This window comes from Vanellus vanellus (genome assembly GCF_965231255.1).
Source record: "Vanellus vanellus genome assembly, chromosome: 1".
NCBI lineage: Eukaryota > Metazoa > Chordata > Aves > Charadriiformes > Charadriidae > Vanellus > Vanellus vanellus.
The window spans coordinates 139,115,004-139,133,462 of NC_138905.1; the positions used below are offsets into that span (position 1 = coordinate 139,115,004).

Genomic DNA, 18,459 nt, shown 5'->3' on the forward strand with positions numbered 1-18,459 from the left:
ACCTAGAAACAAGGTTTTCATTTGTGCTCCCTCTTCTGGCTTCGTGAGCATACAGCACAACCACAGTTGGATGACATGGAGACCACTCATACAAAGCCACCACAGCGCTGTTTGCGGTCCCCCCTCCCCAAAAAACAACACAGAGCATAAATAAAGTGTTCCTGACCTGCATGTTACTGCTTGCTGCAGCGGAACATGCTATAGAAATAATCCAGATCAGAATTCATCAGAGCGATTTATCTTATTTCACTGCTCAACACAAAAGACCGAGTACTCAACTTCCAAGGACAGCACAAAAATAGCTTCCAGATAATTTTTTAAGCCCATCCTAATGTTAATTTTAGCTCTGGAAAACCATCATGTGTAACAGAACAAACAGCCCAGCACCTTCCATAAGGAAAAAAAAAACAGTAACATTAAAGGTTCGTATTTGGATACGTTTGGCATGAAGGGCCTTCATTTTCAAGCTTAGAATGCATTTTAAATCATTTTAATATTTATTTTCATAATTAAAAAAAAAAGAACTTAGGCTATTTATCTGTATCAACTTTGGCATCAAAGAACAAGAGGAGAAGGAAGGGGTGAGAAAAGCCAACTGCACAGTAGCTTACTTTTCCAGCATAATGTGGTACTGTAGTGGAGGTCTATTTTGAGAAAGCTATAGTTGCCAGTAGTGTAGCCTTCTTCAGTCATTTTGGTAGAAGCTGTAAAAATGTACGTTCTTTGGAGTCTTGCTAGATTTGGAACACTTTATCTGGCTTTATTTTACAACAAAATGGAAATTTGTGTCTATCCTCTAATAAAAGTATGTGGGGCAATGTTAAGTCTGGGTGGGAAAAGAGCAAGTAAAATCACCTATGGTTTTCTCTGGAACACGTGAGATATATGCGACAAAGGGGGACTAGACAGACACAAAGGCTGAGGAAAGGAGGAAGAAAGATAATTTAGGCACTTTTGTCCAAAAGAACAACTTGGGAATTGTTAATGGAATGAGGCAGTGTTGGAGAGAAGCTGCAAAAGCTGCTGGCTGTTAGGAGCCCTAAGCCCCATCTCTGCTCTGTATGACTGTGTTGGAATATGAAAGAATAAAAGCCATGGGTAAACCCACAAAAAGGGGCTAGAAACCAAGGACTCCCTATACTAGGCAGGTGCCCCAGCTAATTACAACTATGTAACAGTCAGACATTATATTCTTCACAGCTCCATTTTCATTCTTGTATTTGCAACTAAGTTCTTTCTCCCTGGAATATCCTAATGCCTGGTAGTCAGGAGTGACAGATGTTGGCTCAGACCTCCAGCCTTCAGAGGGGATATGAAATCCACAAACTCCAAAGACAGGCAGACATTCTGCAACACCACTGTGCCCAGTAATATTTTCTACTAGCTACCGCCAAATGGTTTCCCAGATCTGCTCATCAGGGACATCTGGTATTCTGCATTAGCCAACATGAACTGGTCTGGAACACTCAATACCCTCAGGAACATGGTGTAAATTCTCATACTTAAAGATGCTTTTGTGTGATAAAGTTACTTAACTCTTCTGAAGCTTAGGAGGTCACCAAAATTTTTAGAAGATATCCCATGTCACGGCAAATGGGCTCTAGAGTTGACCTACGCACTTGCCTTGCCACCTATCAAATCTTTAAAACGGCTGTGTGCCAAATGTTTCTGGAAAGATTTGTTCAGAAGCAAACAATTCCGCACGGTGTGTAGACAGCTCCAGAAATGGTGCTTATAAACTCGCACATAAGGCAAGTTAATATACATGAAGCTAGCTAACAGCAGCTCACTTTTACGTGCCAAATAGCAAATGTAGGGACACTTCAGAGTAGGTGTCTTACCTCTTGCCCGCCATGTTTTTTGATTTATTCTGCAGTTCTTGTAGATAAACGAACACTTAAACTACAGAAAAAATCCTGGAGAAATCTAAACATAAGTCATCGTAATATAATTTACCAACAAACACTCATCAGCCGACCAACAGCACGTCTTCCAGATTCTCACCACTTTATTTACTGTTGATCCTCTCCAAGTGGAGAAATGGTGACAAGATTCAATTTTGTTTTTACCAACATATATACAGACTGCTACAGTCTGTAAACCTTTCTAAATTACAGTTTATATTAAGAATTAAGTGTTATGCACTGCAGCCTGTGGAAAATGGATGAGAAGACACTTTTCCCAATGGAACATATGAAAGCTGTAAGGTTTATGTTTTCTTTGCACTAGTAATATGTTACACCCAAACAGAATGGAACACTTGCAAAAATGCAAGTGTTTTAAAGATTTTCCTCACGACGCCTTATCCACACATTCGTACTAAGGTCAAACATAACTGAAATCTGTAGTAGACTGACCTTTCAACCTTTTTATCTAATTTCATCAGCTAGAAGTTAAATTATATACATTTTTGCTGACATGTATATTTTATGCCAGACCAGACTATAAAGTTCCAGAAGGATCCGACTCTTGATAGTATCTAAGGCTTTCAAAGAGCACAACTTCTGAACAGTTCATTTTTGTTGGATACATTGTTCTATAAAACTTCTCTCTCTCAAGTCTGTTTTGCCTTTTTTTTTTTTTAACGTGCTCTAGAGGTCCAAAGCTTTTGATGAAAAAAGGGCTAAAAAAAAAAAACCAAAAAACCAAACCCCCCACTTTACCTCACTGGAAAATTTAGTTTTATATCTCTCTCCAAGAAATTCCCCTTCTTTTCACCAGTTACCAAATATTTTAATTCACCAGCACATGGAAGTTTTTCCCCCTCTCCTCCATTTTTTTTTTTTTAAAACAGTACCTGAAACTAAACACAATGTGCCAGGTGAGAGTGGATTATCTCATTGGATCTTGTAATGTATTTCCCATTACAATGGAAACAACTTAATTCTTTAAAAAATACTGCCACGTCCATTCCTTACCTAGTGGATGAACACTGTTTTTTAGATGCTGTCATTGAATGCCGACAGGTTTTTCCACAAGTAACACAGGAAAATACAAAGGTTTACTTTGCAAAAGATTAAGAAGTTATAACCCAGCAACACGCATGAAAAGTTCCTTCCAAATTTCTAAGACACATCACACTAAACAGTCTCAGCAAAAGAATTTCCACAGATTTTCTGACCTTTTTAAAATAAAATCAGAAAAAAAAAAAGGGGGGGGAGGGAGGAAAGGCTATCAGCAATGCTTATGCAGTTCCCATCCAAGGGAGCAGACTCTTGGCTAAATCCAGAAGCAAGCTGAGCAGACTGCAGGTGATCCACTCTTCTGTCACCACCAAGTGCCACTGCAATCAATCAGAATCACTATAGGGACACAGGACAGAGAAAAGCAGACAGTTTTAAAACCAAAAGGTAAAAAGTGTATTTTTCATTTTGGTGTAAGTATTTTTAATTATGCACTAGAAAAGCATGTTTTAAGACAATTCCACATGGCAATAGGGTGTCCTTTAGAAAATTCTCAAATAAGGCCCAGTAACAAACTGGTATAATATAACACCAGAGGAAGGCGACCTTAAATTTCAAAACCAGTTGATGATTTGGCATCCTCATTTGGAGGTCAGAATTCATTAGCTTATAGCTAATGATCAGGACATCAAAAGAAATACACAACAAATAGATAACCAGAACTAGTGGTTTCTTCTGAATAACAATTCTCTCCCATGTTTTACCAGGTGACAGATGAATTCTGTGATCTGATCTTTACATTGAGCTCAGGTAGAGTTGGTGCCTGATGATCACAGAGGTAACTTTTCCATCCAGTTGACCACCATGATTATCACTGTCTGAGTATTTGTGTTTTCTGTGTGTGTCAATAAACGTCAAAAAATACTGAACAAGTCACCATGCACTTATTGCAGAGACAAAGTAGTATTTTTTTTCTTCTACTCCGGAACAACCATAACTTTCAACACAAAAGGCATGAGTTATGAAAGTCTAACTTGAGAATGGAAAGACATGGTCTTCGCCTCTCAAATGACTGTTACATTTTTATAGCAAAGACTCTCAATACATATTTTATAGGAATTGTATGGTAAGCTGGGTAGGCATATGTGCGCATTGGTGTATTTACACACTCCTATACCCCCCAAACATACAACTCCTTTGTCATTATTAACACCAGTTATTCAGCAAAAAATTCAAAAGAGTTGCTAGACTAAGCTTGCCAGTTTGGAGAGTAGATCGTGTCATCGGGAAATGTAATGCAAGTTTTACATCCCAGCTGAAGAGCCTGCCAAGCCTGGGAACCGTCACATTCAGAGGCACTCCACCAGCACAGGGAAACAGACCTAAAAACGTATAACTGGTTTCCTTCCCTCAACCAACCTGACAGCAGTAGCTACTGCAACACAGCACTGAAGGCGCTCCATTAATTCCACTCAGGGTACGTGGGGCCAGTTGTGGTTGACTAGACAAAGAGAACCGGCATCTGGGACAGGCAGGCCCTACCAGATGAAATCAGAGAAACAGTTAAGCCTGCAAAGAAAGTTTTGGATGCAATTCAAGTTACCCTGTTATTTACTTAGTGAATAAAGAGACACTGTATGCAGGGTTATGTGGCCTATGCAGTGTGCATAGTTTTGCTGGAAGGAAAAAAAAAAGAGAGCCACACACACAAAACACTACATTTTAGTTATGAGGTCTGTATCACTCAGTTCATTCAGTTCACAAAATAAAAAAATGAGCAAGTGAAGAGGGAATAAAATGACTGTATCTATGTGAAAAACAAAGCAGCCATGCTGTCCATCCTTACCAAACTTTTGCAAACATCACATGAAAACAAGAGTGAAGTTTCCTTATCATTTCACATAACTACACAAACTTCAAGCCTTCCTGTCGTTAAACACTAAAGGCAGAAACAACAGTGAATTTGCTGTCTAATGCTCAAAATTGCTTTCCTCTGAACATAAGTATAAAGGGAAGCACAAACCACCTATTCCCCACCCCACAATACCATTAGAAGTCAGAATATTGAACTAATTAATACCAAAAAATCTGGTGCAGGGCGTCTTTTTGTGGTCCGAGTACCCGTGCACGCACCCCTGCCCATACTGCTAAGAAATCACGACAACTTGTGAGTCAGCATGATGTATTCATCGTGAAAGGGGGAGATCTAGCATAAGAAAGCTCCTTGAGTGGAAAACTAATTGGCGGGGTGCAGGGGAAAAGGAAATAAAGCAGCAAATCATACCACAGAAATTAAGAGACAAACTGTTTTCTGCTTACCACCACATTTAGAGATTGGAGAAAAAAAAAAAAAAAAAAAAAAAAAAAAAAAAAAAAAAAAAAAAAAAGAGTATTTTGAACAATGGATAGAATAGATGCCAATCGCTATCATTACAGCTTGGTAAATACACGTTGATCCAGTAATATTTTATGCAGCTAAAATCAATTTCAGCCATTTTGAGATAATGCCCAGTAGAATAGGTGCCCTCTAATTAGAAAGCTGCTCATTGCAGCACTGAACTATGAACCACTTGAAAAAAATCAAACTAATGCTGCTTTATCTTGTCCTATGAAAGAAATATTTTAAACATTTAACAAGAAAATAGAATTTCTCTTTCTGAGACGCAGCATGTAACATGAGAAAGCAGGATGAACTCTGACATTAATGGCTAATGAACACAAATGAAAGGGAAACACTTCAACAAACATACACTTGTCTATTCCCTTCAAGGTCACAGAACACTGAGGTCGAGATGAGCTTTAGAAAACAACAAAAAGCAAATCAACGTTCTGCCATTAAATAAATACCAAGTACTTTTGTTGAGATGAAGGATGAAGCTTGCACTGACATCTGGAAGAGTGAAGGTTCCTCCCTTACCCTTTACATAGCAGGCTACTGTTAAATTTATTAAACAGTCAACATGACAGGTAGCACACCCAGACACCATGGACAACTTGAATCCAATAGGGCAAGAATGGAAACAGTTTGCAGGGGCACAGAATCTGTCAGCTTTCCACACTGTCATTTCCACCACCTTTTTGGAATATTCCACCTCAGCGAGGCCTTAATTCCTACTAAAGGTATCAAAAGAAACAACGAATAAACTTAATGCTTAGCTTTGAAAGAAGACGTTTGTTTCCAGTAAACAAATATGCAAGACATTCAGCATGAAAAATAAAGATATTGGAAATTTTTGAACCAAGCATGTCAACTAAAGCAAAACAGGATTGTATTATACCTTTCATATTCCGAGACTACTACTTAGAAAGCAGTCTTCCTTCCGACATGCTAATCGCCCAAATACACTGTGTTAGCCATTTAAAAAGAAAGTAAAAACCAAGATATTTTTAACGGTGCATCTTGCCAGTACTTCCCTTGATATACTGTATTTTTATACAAATAAAAGAAAACAAGCAAAAAGAGCAAGTAGTTCTTAATTAAAGTTTTTCAATGGAATAAGTTGTTGTGGTTTTTTTAGAGTGATCCTTTGGATGTATCCTTCAAGATTCCCATAACTACCATCTTCTCTATCCCACATTTTCAGTGATACGAATATAAGAGTTGATAGGCAAGCACTGCAAAATATGAAAGTGATGGACAAAGAAGAGGCTACTGAAGCATCATGTATGTATAAGGACTGACAGAAGATATAGCAAGAACTGAAAAATTGCTGTACGATAACTCCTTGAAGTTTACTCCCATTTGTGTTAAAAAAAAGAGAAAGCCACATTATTCGAAGTCGAAGTAAAATTCAGGCTAATTAATGCACCTATAAAATTTCCATTTCCCGCTTAGAAATGAAGAGCATTTGAAAAGCAAGCCATTAATAGTGTCCAATTATTTTTTGTGGTTTCAGAAGCAGCACAGACACACTACAGTAGCTGCTGTAAGATGTTCTTTCCAAGTTCAGAAATTCAGCATTTGAAAAGAAACCTTTTATCTCTTTAGACAGCTTCCAGAACCTGGAAAACATGTATATGGAAAGGATATAACCACAAGCTTTACTGCCAAACGAACACATGTTCATTAGCTAAAAAATAAAACAAAAAAGCCCAACATGAAACAATCTCTCATTCATTCTGGGCAGTTCATCTTCTACAAGCAATATAGAAAAATTAATCGTTTGGACAACCGCTCTCCTCTCCTGCCTAATAAGGTAAAGATATGAAGAGAAATCTGCTTTGTAAAACAATTGACACTAATAACAACTAAATTCACACTGTGTGGCACAGGAGCAGGGGTGGAATAGCTTGGTACATCAGGATGTGCACGATACACCAAAGCATTCGGAACCTGCACTTGGTTTTGCAGGTGCCCAGGCAAAGCCGAGACACTCAAAGGCAGCAAAATAGGCTCCACAGGCAGGAAAAGGAGGAGATGGAGAAGCCTGAGGAGCCAGGAAAGACCTGAAGAATTTCAGAGGGACTGAAGCAGTTTCTCCCCACTCCAACCCATCTTTTCCAGGATAGCCCCCTCTCCCCAGATTCACTCAGCTATAGGGTTCTCACATAGCCGCCCCACTTCTCAGTCCCCAGAGGCAACTGAATAGAGGTCTCTGTCTCCCCAAGCTCCCACAGCAGCTCCCACCACCAACTGTGGTGCAACGTAACAGAGCTGATCAGACGCCAAAAGCCCCACTTTCCTTCCTCCCCCTCTCCACCTTGCTGCCCAAGACAACATGCTCCAATCACTTCTGCCAGGCCAGTTTAGATATCTATACCAGCAGAAGAGAAACATAGTGTTTTTCATCCCTGAAGTAGCTCACCGTGGTGTAAGATGTACATACAGGGCTGCAGAGAATAAGGGGGGGGGGGGGGGGGGGGGGGGGGGACACACACAGAAGCAGAAGTAAGCAGAGATCAGACCCCACAATCTCATGAGGCCTCCTGCCATGAGCAGGTACATCAGGCTGACCATATAACAGAAGTGCCTCCTCAAAGTGCTTCAGGGTGCCAGGGCCTATTCCTAATTCTTCCCCATAACAACGAAAAAAAAAAAAAAGATTTTCTGGCTTTGAGGAATTTTCTTAAGCCACAATAAAATATAAGCACGTTAGCACGTTCCCCAGTTACTACAGATTTTGCAGTTACCTGCATTTGAGGGGGGGAAGTCACAGAGCTCAGCAATCATCAAGTGCCAGGGATGAGCTTCACCCTGAGAAAACCCACCTTCCCGATCACAGTGTCTCTTAAGCAGCAGACACACAGGGACCACCTTGTTATTTCATGTGTTCAGCTAGTTCAAGCTCAGCCACCAGAAACTCCTTGGAGAAAGAAAGAGTTTCAAGAAGAAACTCAAGACCTTAAAAAAAAATAAAGACATGGTTCTTTCTGGAGTGAATTCTTCCTTTTTTTTTTTTTTTTTTTTTTTTTTTTTTTTAAAATAGCAGTCACACAGATTACAGCACATCTAACCAATTAATTCAACTCGCCTTATGAAGTGAATAAACTCCTACCCGGGCAACAATGCAAGTTCATCTTCACATAAAGATCTGCTAGTCTTGAACAATTACTTCAATTCAGTCATGGCAAAATAAGCCCTCGTTCAACACAACATTCATTAACTTACCTTCTCCAATTTCTTCTCTCTTCCTACCTCTGCCACTCCTCCGCTATTACACGCTGTAGCCCCTATTCACTCTGCCCTCAAAGCAAAATCATGAAGTACAGATCATTCCCCACGCACAGGTCTCTGTCCCTCTTCACTGTATGCCCTGGCCGAGGAGACTGCACCCCTTGTGAATATGACAGGTAACACACAATACATAAGGGAAAGTAAAAAACTAGGCAGATAGCGAATTTCATGAGAAAACTGTCTGCCTCTCTTCCTGGAAAAAAAAAAAAATCTTCAAAAATAAAAATTAACATTTTGGTTAACATCATCTGAGGTTTTCTACAAGTAAAAAATAAAATTCAAGAAACACAGATGCCTTTAAACTACAACTTTCATGTGATCCATAATATAATGTCAGTAAAAAAAAAAAAAGTATGTGAATGTTGATGATTTCTACCTGAGCACATAAACTACATTTTGACTTGATTAGTCACATCACACAGTCCAAACAAGTGACACTTGTCTTTTCTGTGCTAAAGTTGAACAACCTGTTATGCACGGCAGTGTTAAACAAACAGCCCACTTCTTTCTAGAGTGGGCAAGGCCTTAAAGGTAGTGCTATAGTAACTTTCCGTTTTTCGTGGGATAAAGGCCTAACATCACAAGCAAAGAAAAATTTGAACTTAAGCACCATTTGGGCAGGCTCTCCTATGCAACTGCAATCTCCACCCTCTTACAGCTTCTGTTATGGATGCTTCAAGAAAAAACGAGGCTTGCGATAGTCTCAGAACAAGCCAAAGTTAGTGCCATTGTTCAGGCATTCAGGTAAATATGAAGCATCTACTAATCTTCTTAGACACGGCTATTTCCAGGTTTCTTCTCCATTTCTCAACCGCTCTATTTCAGTCAAATACAGGGCACAAGTGAAATACGCACAGCTTGGACTTGTAATACATGCCTAGGTTGTTCTACGTGGCTGGTGCAACTATTAGTGCTCCTGGTAGCATTTACTACCATAGAATAATGGGCATTTGCTCTCTAAACATATGGGTACTGCCAAATCCTGAGTAATATAATCACAAATTCAGGATTAAAAACAAACAGTGAAACTGCAAAATCTATACGCGAGGTAAGCAAAACCTTACAGGCTGGAAAAGTATTTTATATAAATGTGTAGGCACTTATACAAGAAAGGCTGACAGTTCATCTGAATAACAACATCATCATGCAAAAACATCTGTCAAATCTTCACCCTAAACAGGGTACAATCAGTACTACAAAATTTTACAAATACTGATTTTACATTTTCTTCCTAAACAAGGTTATTTTCAACAATTACGTCACCCCCCAAAAAAAACAAACAAAAAAGTACATATACAGAATTAAATTCTGAAGAACACACTTGGTCTTTTTGATTGTTAATGTGAATCACTAAGTAGTTTTCATCAATCCACACACACATAGTTTTTGCATCTGGAGATATCTTTATTAAAAAGAAAAAAGTTATAATACATTCCAATATCCCAAATCTCTTTTCCTTAAAGTTTCAAAACTTTCACGCAGAACCCAGAAATAAACTCTATCAGGAACCAGAAGATCATAAAAGGATTCATTCTCAACACTTGACTTCAGCATATGAAAATTCCTTCTGTTTCTTCACCACCACCTTTTTATTCTGTGTATAAATCTCCTTTTTACCAATGGTTCTCAAAATCTTGCAATATATCCACCTATTCTCCAGAACTTTATCTCCCCAAACTCCTACAGCTAAAACTGATACCTGGCAATTCCCATCACTAACTTTATAATAATTAAAATGAAAAAGCTTGCATTCAGTACCCATTGGCAATGCTTTATAATACTAGAATTCTTTGAAGAAAAGCAAGTGTTTCATTTAAAGCTATTAACTTAAAACAGTTGTGAAAATATCCATCAGTCAATCAGCAATCATTTTCCTTACCATCAAAGAAAGTTATTTTTGTCCAGCAACAAATCTCACAAGGGACTTTTAAGAAAAGTCACTAATCAGCTTTTTATCACTTCTCTCTCTTATTTTAAGTCACCAGTGCAAAATACTTAATAGGATGCAGCTTTGCATTACCCTACAACACACATTCTGCTTCGGCAAAGTGTTCTTACTCATTCAAAACTCTTTTTTCCCCTGAAATTCTTTCTTGGTTATTAAAACTAATGAAAATAAATTTCTGGTTTTATAGCCAATAATCAACCTATTTAAGGAAGTTTCTATAGACTCCACAGTAAATGAATACTGGTAGAGACTTCTACAACACCAGGTTCTGATTTAGCTCAGAGATACTTTTGAGTCTCTGAGTACTTCACATTTCTAGCTTCAGTGTACTTTGACACCTTCAGATTTTAAGCAGTGTTGATTCCACCAGGCTTTGAACATGCAATTAATTGCTGAAATTTACACTATTGACACTGTTATTTGCTTCATTTCCAGTCAATGGAATAATTATGAAAAACAGAGTCTCACAGATACTTTAAAGTCTTCAAACATACCTTCAATAGATGCACAACCTTTGAGTTCACCAATTTCTTCAAGGTACTTCAGAAAATTTTAATCACAATTACTCATGATTATAAAAAACAGTTTTAAGTACTTCGTATTACCAGAAGTCCCCTCCCATTCAAGGCATGTCCCTACAATATTTAAACACTGATACCTTATCAGCACCAAAAGTTTCCATCCTGCAGTAGATCCAAATAGGTTATGTGCAACAGTCATGAAAACAAGTAATTCATGTACCTGGATGGTCTTGCCTCATTTAATAGAGCTGCTTGCGTGTGCATGACACAGTATGTAGCACTGGAAACCAAAATTACTTTTCACTTCTTCACATTTGATTTTTTGCATTCTTTGTCTTCAACAGTTACAGATCCTTACCAGATGATGGTTCATTTTATAAAAGATGGTAGCTCCTACATGACTATTCAATTCTTCATCACATCAGTCAGATACTAAGTTGTGATACACTGACATAACTACTTGAAAATGCTGTCAAGAGCAGTAAAATACCCCTTCTCTGCCACATTACCAGCTGATCTAAGAGCACGTATTATCCACTCGTTATTTCAGGTCACGGTTTGTGTTTTCTATGAACAGCTTGGTGTACTTCCATAATGACCTAGAATGTTGTAAAATATGGAAACATATCCTCATTTTGTATTACTGATATGGTTAAGGAATTTTTTTCAATTTAACTGAAGTTTCCCACATGAATATGTCAGACTGACAAGATAAGCAGGCTTCTCAAAAAAACAGCCAAACAACAACAACAAAAAAAAAAATCACAAACAAACAAAACCCCCAAAACTCAACAAAAGAAACACCAACTATAAAATGCCTCAGGCTCTTCCTGGTACCAATGAATACAGAAGAAAGACAGAAAAGGTTGAGTTTTTTCTTTCTTCTCAAACTACACGAGAGTATTAACAGATTGACTTAAACATGCACGCACAATAACATTGGTGCAAGTTGCAATTATAAAATAAACTATCCCAAGATTCTTGATTCAACCATGTCACTAAGGATTTGACATCACAGACCAAAGTTCTCCAAAAAAACCAAAAGCAAGTGGCGGCACAATCCTCCTAAAAATGAGAATATTATACTGAACCTGCACATGCTTTGATTGTTCATAAATCAGAGCATAAATTCTCGAAGTTCTCATTCCATCTTCTTTAGTAATTAGTAGAAGAGGGGGAAATAATAGCATTACTTGTGCAGTTTGTTTTCCATTTTTTTTTTTGCTTTCTCAAAAATTTCCAGAGACAAGGTTACTTCTGGTTACATCTTTTAAGCACTGCATCGCTAGGCAAACAGTATTTAGAGAACATACATATTTAGCAGAGTTGCATCATCATTCACAGGCCACTTGACAAGTTTACAGCAGTTCATAATATAAGGAGTGGTTTTAATAAATCTCTAAACTGCTGAAGCCATTATGACATACATTACTAACATCAGACATTAAAGCACATGTCTTTATTACGTGTATCAGCTAATAAAACAGACAAATAATAAAATATAAAGTAAAGCTCTTATATTAATGTGAATAGACAAATATTTCACCAAATGGAATGCAGTCCTCTCAAGAAAAAAAAAAGATGAAATAAATTCCTGGTTATTTCAATTATCATCCAGTATAATAAAATCCTTTTTAGAATTAAATTACCTCCTTTGAGTATAAAAAGGATAATCATAGGTTTTCTTACTGACACAGTCTTTTGTAAATACTGAAAATAACTTACAAGCTATGATATTGTCATTTCAAAGAGTACTCAAAAATTGTTCCAAAAACTGTATGTAAAATAGCATCAGTAACTTAAGTACACTTTTAATTGCCTCTCCACTAAGGTGGCTTTTTACATCACAGTAAAATAAAAACATGACAAGAAGAACCACAAAAAAGATGCTATTCTGATAAACTAAAGAAAAGACAGATAAGCATCCCAGAATCTTCCCAAATTCCTTAATAAATAAATCAATTAAACAACAGACCGACTAATCTCAGAACCTTAGACCTGGAAAACATACATTGCTTGGCCACATAACAAGAACTAAACCATGAAGCTAAGCAACCTTGTTCCCTGTAAAAAACAGAGCCTAGTATTCAGAATCTACAAACACAGCTTCTGGTTTGATAGATTTTTAAGACAGCTCTAGGAGAGGACCTTTCACACCAGTTTGACAGGACATCTAAAGACAGCATCTGGAGAGAACAGTACCAAGCACAGGGCTACAAAGGCTGAAAAACAAGACACCAAATGCAAGACTGAGATTTGGAGTCTGTTTAGACTCGCTTCACTTTTATAAGCAGTAAGAACCCAAAAGCCCAATCATTTGTGCACGTACCAAGTCAGTCTACCTGACCAGAGATGTCCAACCATGGAAAGATAAGCACAAAAGATGAGAATGTGAGATTTACCCACCCCAACGAAAAACGACTTTGTAAGAGGTTCCTCCTCAGCGAGAAACCCAGCCCCAGGTTTAGCATTATCACAGGAAAAAAAGGGAACTTGAGTGTGCTCTGAAAAGAAGAGCTTGCAGGGTTACAGGACTGTTTTGTTGTTGTTTTAAAGCTGATTCCAAGGTGTACAGCAGGCACATGGCTATTCACATCCAGTTTTTAATGGCATAAACTTAAACTCAACAATAATGGAGAGCAATGCAAAACTTGAGCAGAAAAGTAAAGATCCAGGTATTATCAATTTACCTACCACATACTACAAATTAGCATTGCTGTTAAGGACAGGTCCAAGCCTTGCTGGTATCCTCCTGTTTATTACACAGGGTTAACTCTCCATTAATTATACTTTTAACAGCCACAATGAGGTAGCGTAGATGTCTACTTTCTTACCCCATACTGAAGCCCTGTTTTTGGGAGGCTTCCTCTCTGGTGACAAATGGCTCTCGTGAGCTCAGAACTTCTCCTGCAAAGGTAACTGCGACAGAGATGTCCAACCCATCCTTTCCAGTATTGCCACTACTTACAGACTGATGGCCACTCATGTGGACAATCATGTTATTTTCTGCCTAGTATTATCTGGCAGAACTACAAACAGTAGCAGGGGCACGGGACCTATGCATCCCAACTCTGGAGGCTCACTACCCCACTCAGTCACCTTCAGGTGGTATTCAGACCACTGTCTTTCCATATGGAAGTTTTATATCTTGCCGTGAAAGGTCTGAAATAGAACTGACCTCTACAGACATCACGAAAAGAGTAATTCCAAATAAACACATTTTCTAACTAAAAATATATTCTATGAATACAGACTTAAACTCTTACTAACCCCTGTTCACTATTCTGACCTATTGTTTCATAGTTCATCTGTAGAAACTTGACACTGTGCCTGTTACTCAGATTTACCTAGATCTGAAAATGCTACATTTCATATTCCACACAGCAGCACCATCATTCCTCCACTCCCAATATTATGCTCAAGAATTAACACTCCATGCTTGTGCTCGTTCTATTCCTTCCCCAAGTGGCTGCTAAAAGCAATTAAATGAGAACACCAGGCAAGACAGACTTCTGATCCAACCTAATCTGGCAATTTTTATGTGCACCTTATCTATCCTACTAATCCTCGCTCCCAAATTACAGACACTACCACACCATACATGTTTATGCAGCCCACACTACAGAAATATTCACCTGCCTGCCTTGTACAGCTCCACATCAGGGTACTGATCCGCTAAACCAGGCTTGTCAATCATTCTCTACACTTGGAAATTCATTACAAGAAAAGGGGTTGGTTTGTTTGTTTTTTCTCCAGAGAATGACACCACAAAATTTACACCAAAACAACTATTCCAGACTATTACTAGAGTGGTGAATTTCCAACAGGGGGGTGGGAGAGAGGCTATGTCAGTGAAAGTGTCATCAGTATTTCTACACAATATTTTTGTTTTCAATGTCAGATGGCTATCTCCAATCTTTAGAAATGAACAGAAACTGAAGCAATCTATATGCAACATAACAGACCTAAGGAAAGAAAAAGACTATCAAAGATCACATCTGTCGTAAGACCAGTTTGGCGTTCCATTTCTGCACACATCCCTTTTCCAAATTATGCCCATATTCCCCGCTCACCCAGTAACTGTGGACAACTGTTGAAGCAGTTGCAGAAGTGAGAGTCTCTAAGAAACCCGACACACAAGTGCTACATAAAAAACTGCACAGATAATTAAAACATAATAATGTTTTATGTATGCTATGTAAAATTTTATATCCAGTAGCCACCTTTCTATGAGTTTATACACCATCTTAAGCTTATTCTAGATAAAAAGTCTTATAAGTTAATTGGTCAAGGCAAAATTTAAATTCTCACCACATCTATTAAAATTATACCATGACTTTAAGAAGTATCCCTCCCAGCAGGCACGCATAACAGTGCTTACCCGTGCCACTGCCTGCAGAATCAAGGCTGCAAACTACAACTGTAATAGTTGACTTGCCACCTAAAATGAGAGCTGAATGAACAGCGAAATAAAATTTAAAGAGACTGAAAGTCATTAAAAAGTTCAGCACCAGCCAAGTTCAACACAACTTTCTGTAGGTAATCTGCCTGCAATATCACAGTCTCAGTTAAATACTGTTTACCATCTCATCCTTTCTTTCAGAAAGGCCTTGCTCCTAACAGCAAAGAAAGAACCGGCATTTTCAGGCAAACTAGTCTTTCAACCCAAACGCACAGAGGGATTAAAAATGAGGTTTACACTGGAACCTGTCTGCTCCACGAAGCTCTCCTAAAACTGGAACAGATACCTAGCTGTTACCTAGGAAACAGCAAGTAAAGTCCTGTGTAAACTATTAGGTCGTTTAACAACCAGAAAATTAGAAACGAAAAGAGTAGCTCAGTACAGAAATAATTTACTGCAATCTACAAGACAAATTCAGTCCTTAAGTACTTCATATCCTTGAATCAAGCGAAGCCGGATAAAAGCTTTGAAACTTGGAATTTCATTTCAGAACTTTCAGCTTCTTCTGGAGAAACACTATAATCTGCCTTTACTTAAATACAAATCTCAGCATTGGCACCAGCTGCATCTTGAAGCATGCAGAAAGCTACAGATTTTGTACCCACCACCGAAGACCGAAGCTTACAATATATATATAAAAACTGCCATGACTTAATAACATTTCCAACCAGCTTATCCCTCTCTCTCCCTTTGATTCTATCTCAAGTGTGACATGAGGATCTGAGAGCTTTTCTAAAGCACTGTTTCCAAACAAACAGAAGAGCTCAAGCAATTCAGTTACCTGGAAAGAAATACCATACTACGTGGCCTGCTCCTTATCTATGCAAGCATATCTTCCTTCTCCTCAAAGTTTCCACTGTAGCTCCTGCTTCTGCAGCTCTAGCGGCATCAGCCGGGAATACGACCCAAGGAAAGCCAAGCGGGCCGCGAGCGTTGTAGCCGTCACATCGTGTAAAATTGCTGCGAGCAGGATGAGACAATGATGTGCTTGAATGATAGCAGCTGTTCTGCGCTGGCATCGCCACAAGCAGAGCTGTAATCACAGCCAGGTGCAATGGTGGGAATTTTGCGGGATAAAGGCTACGCCTGCACCTGTGGCACTCTCTAACTTCCAGCCATGCAATATTTGCTTTTTAAAGACCATCTATCATTTTGACAAGCTCCCTACCTGAGCGCCTCTGGAGCAAGCTACCTTTTGTATTTCCTTAACAAGGCCTTTCCTCCCTTTTGTACAACATCCACTTTCAGCCTCATATGCGCTTTGTAAACAGAAAAGCATACCGTAACTATGGTGTAGGAAACCACTGAATCATAAGAATTCGAAACACTCCTAGTTACTGTGATCAAAGCTAAATCCTTTAGGAAGATTATCCGCACCAGAACCCTGAAAAAAAAAAAATAAAAATCCTGCGACTCGAGTACTTTCACACTGCACCTTTGAGATAAAGCGCGATCTCCCCCTTACCGAGCAGGGCTGCTACCTCCAGTTCCATTTAACTACGGTGAGAACATCTCACCAGGGGCTGCTGTGCTTGATCCATCTCTGCAGCTTCGGGCCTGGCAACTAGCTGCGAACGCAACAGTCTGCGGGGTAGGAGCTACAACTCCCAGGCCGTTAAAAGGAAGATTTATTCGGAAAGCGAAGAGAAAAGGAAAATAACCCTCATCAAGCCCCCGTTTAAACAACGGGAAGTACGTGCCCTGACGAGGGAGGGATGAGGGACGCCAAACCCACTGGCGCCCCAGCACCCACCGCCGGGCGAAGTGGCAGCGCTCAGAAGCTGCCGATGATTTCACCGCTTCTCTAAAAATACCGCTCCCGGAGGAGCCGGCGTGTCCCGGGCGGGGCGCACCGCCGGAGGGGAGCGGAGGGGCCGGGCGGGCCCCTTTCCTTTTCCCTTCCCCGCGGCCGGGCCGGGCCGGGCGCTGCCCCGCTCCCTCACAAGTTCTTCCCCCCACCCCGGCAGGTGACCGTTACCCGCCGCCCGCGGAGGCGGCGCGACCAACGCCCCCATCTCGGTCCCGGTGCCGGCTCCCCGTCGCCGCTTTTGCATTTCCCGAACAGTTCCGGCCGCCCCTCCACGACACCTTTTTCAAAGCGGGCACCGCTCTCGCCCAGCCGCGGCGAGGAGCGCCCGCCGCGAGACACCTTCCTCGTCCCTGAGGGAGGGAGGGAGGGAGGGAGGGAGGGAGGGAGGGAGGGAAAGGGCGACGACCCATCCCGCGCAGGAGCCACCGGCGCGGCCCCGCCAGGTGCCAGGGGCGGCGAGCGCCCAGCGCCCCCACCCCGACCCCCGCACCTTCGCCCCGCTGCCAGGGAAGTTGAACGCGGTAGCGGCGGCAGCAGCGCTCCCCACGCCGGGAGCCCCCCCCCGTTCCCGTCCCCCCGTTCCCGTCCCCGCCGGGCAGGGGCAGCGCCCGCAGCCGCGGGACGCCCGCGGGTCGCCGAGGAACAGCAGCAGCAAACACCTACCCGGAGAGCTTCCCAATCTTCACAAAGCTAAACACATCCATCCATGCAGCCGGCTAGCTCTGCCCGTCACACTGACTCACTCCAGCGGCGGCGGCGGCAGCAGCAGCTCCATGTCGGGAGAAGGTGGCGTCCAACGGCAGCAACAGCCCCTTTGCAAAGGCAAGGAGCCGGCGGAGGCAGAGGCTGCTACCCCCCTCCGGCAGGGAGCTGGGCGTGCAGCATCTCGCAGGGAGCAGCCTTCATCTGCGCCCAGCCCTCCCCCTCCGCTTCCCCCCCCCCCCCCCGCTCCTCACACACACATACACCTTCCCGCCCCGCTCTCTGCCTGCCTTGCCCCCTCCCTGGGGGTAACTCAAGGCAACCGGGAGGGCGCTGGAGGGCTGCCCGGCAGGAAAGCTGCCCTCAGCCCGGGCCCCCGCCGCGCCGCGCACCGGGAAGGCTGAGGGGGAGGCGGCAGCGCTCCGCAGCCCGCTGCCTC

At 41.0% G+C, this 18,459-nt stretch overlaps 1 protein-coding gene across 2 annotated transcripts in view; it reads right to left on the minus strand.

The window, feature by feature from the left end:
• The window catches only part of FRMPD4 (FERM and PDZ domain containing 4), a gene marked incomplete at both ends in the record, with an annotated part of 306,467 nt that extends 288,445 nt beyond the window's left edge, over nt 1-18,022 (minus strand). For both annotated transcript variants that reach the window (XM_082486931.1, XM_082486930.1), the window contains one exon: nt 17,982-18,022. In XM_082486931.1, coding sequence (XP_082343057.1) covers nt 17,982-18,022 — 41 coding nt within the window. The remainder of the gene's footprint in view (nt 1-17,981) is intronic.
• Nucleotides 18,023-18,459: the final 437 nt, after the last annotated feature.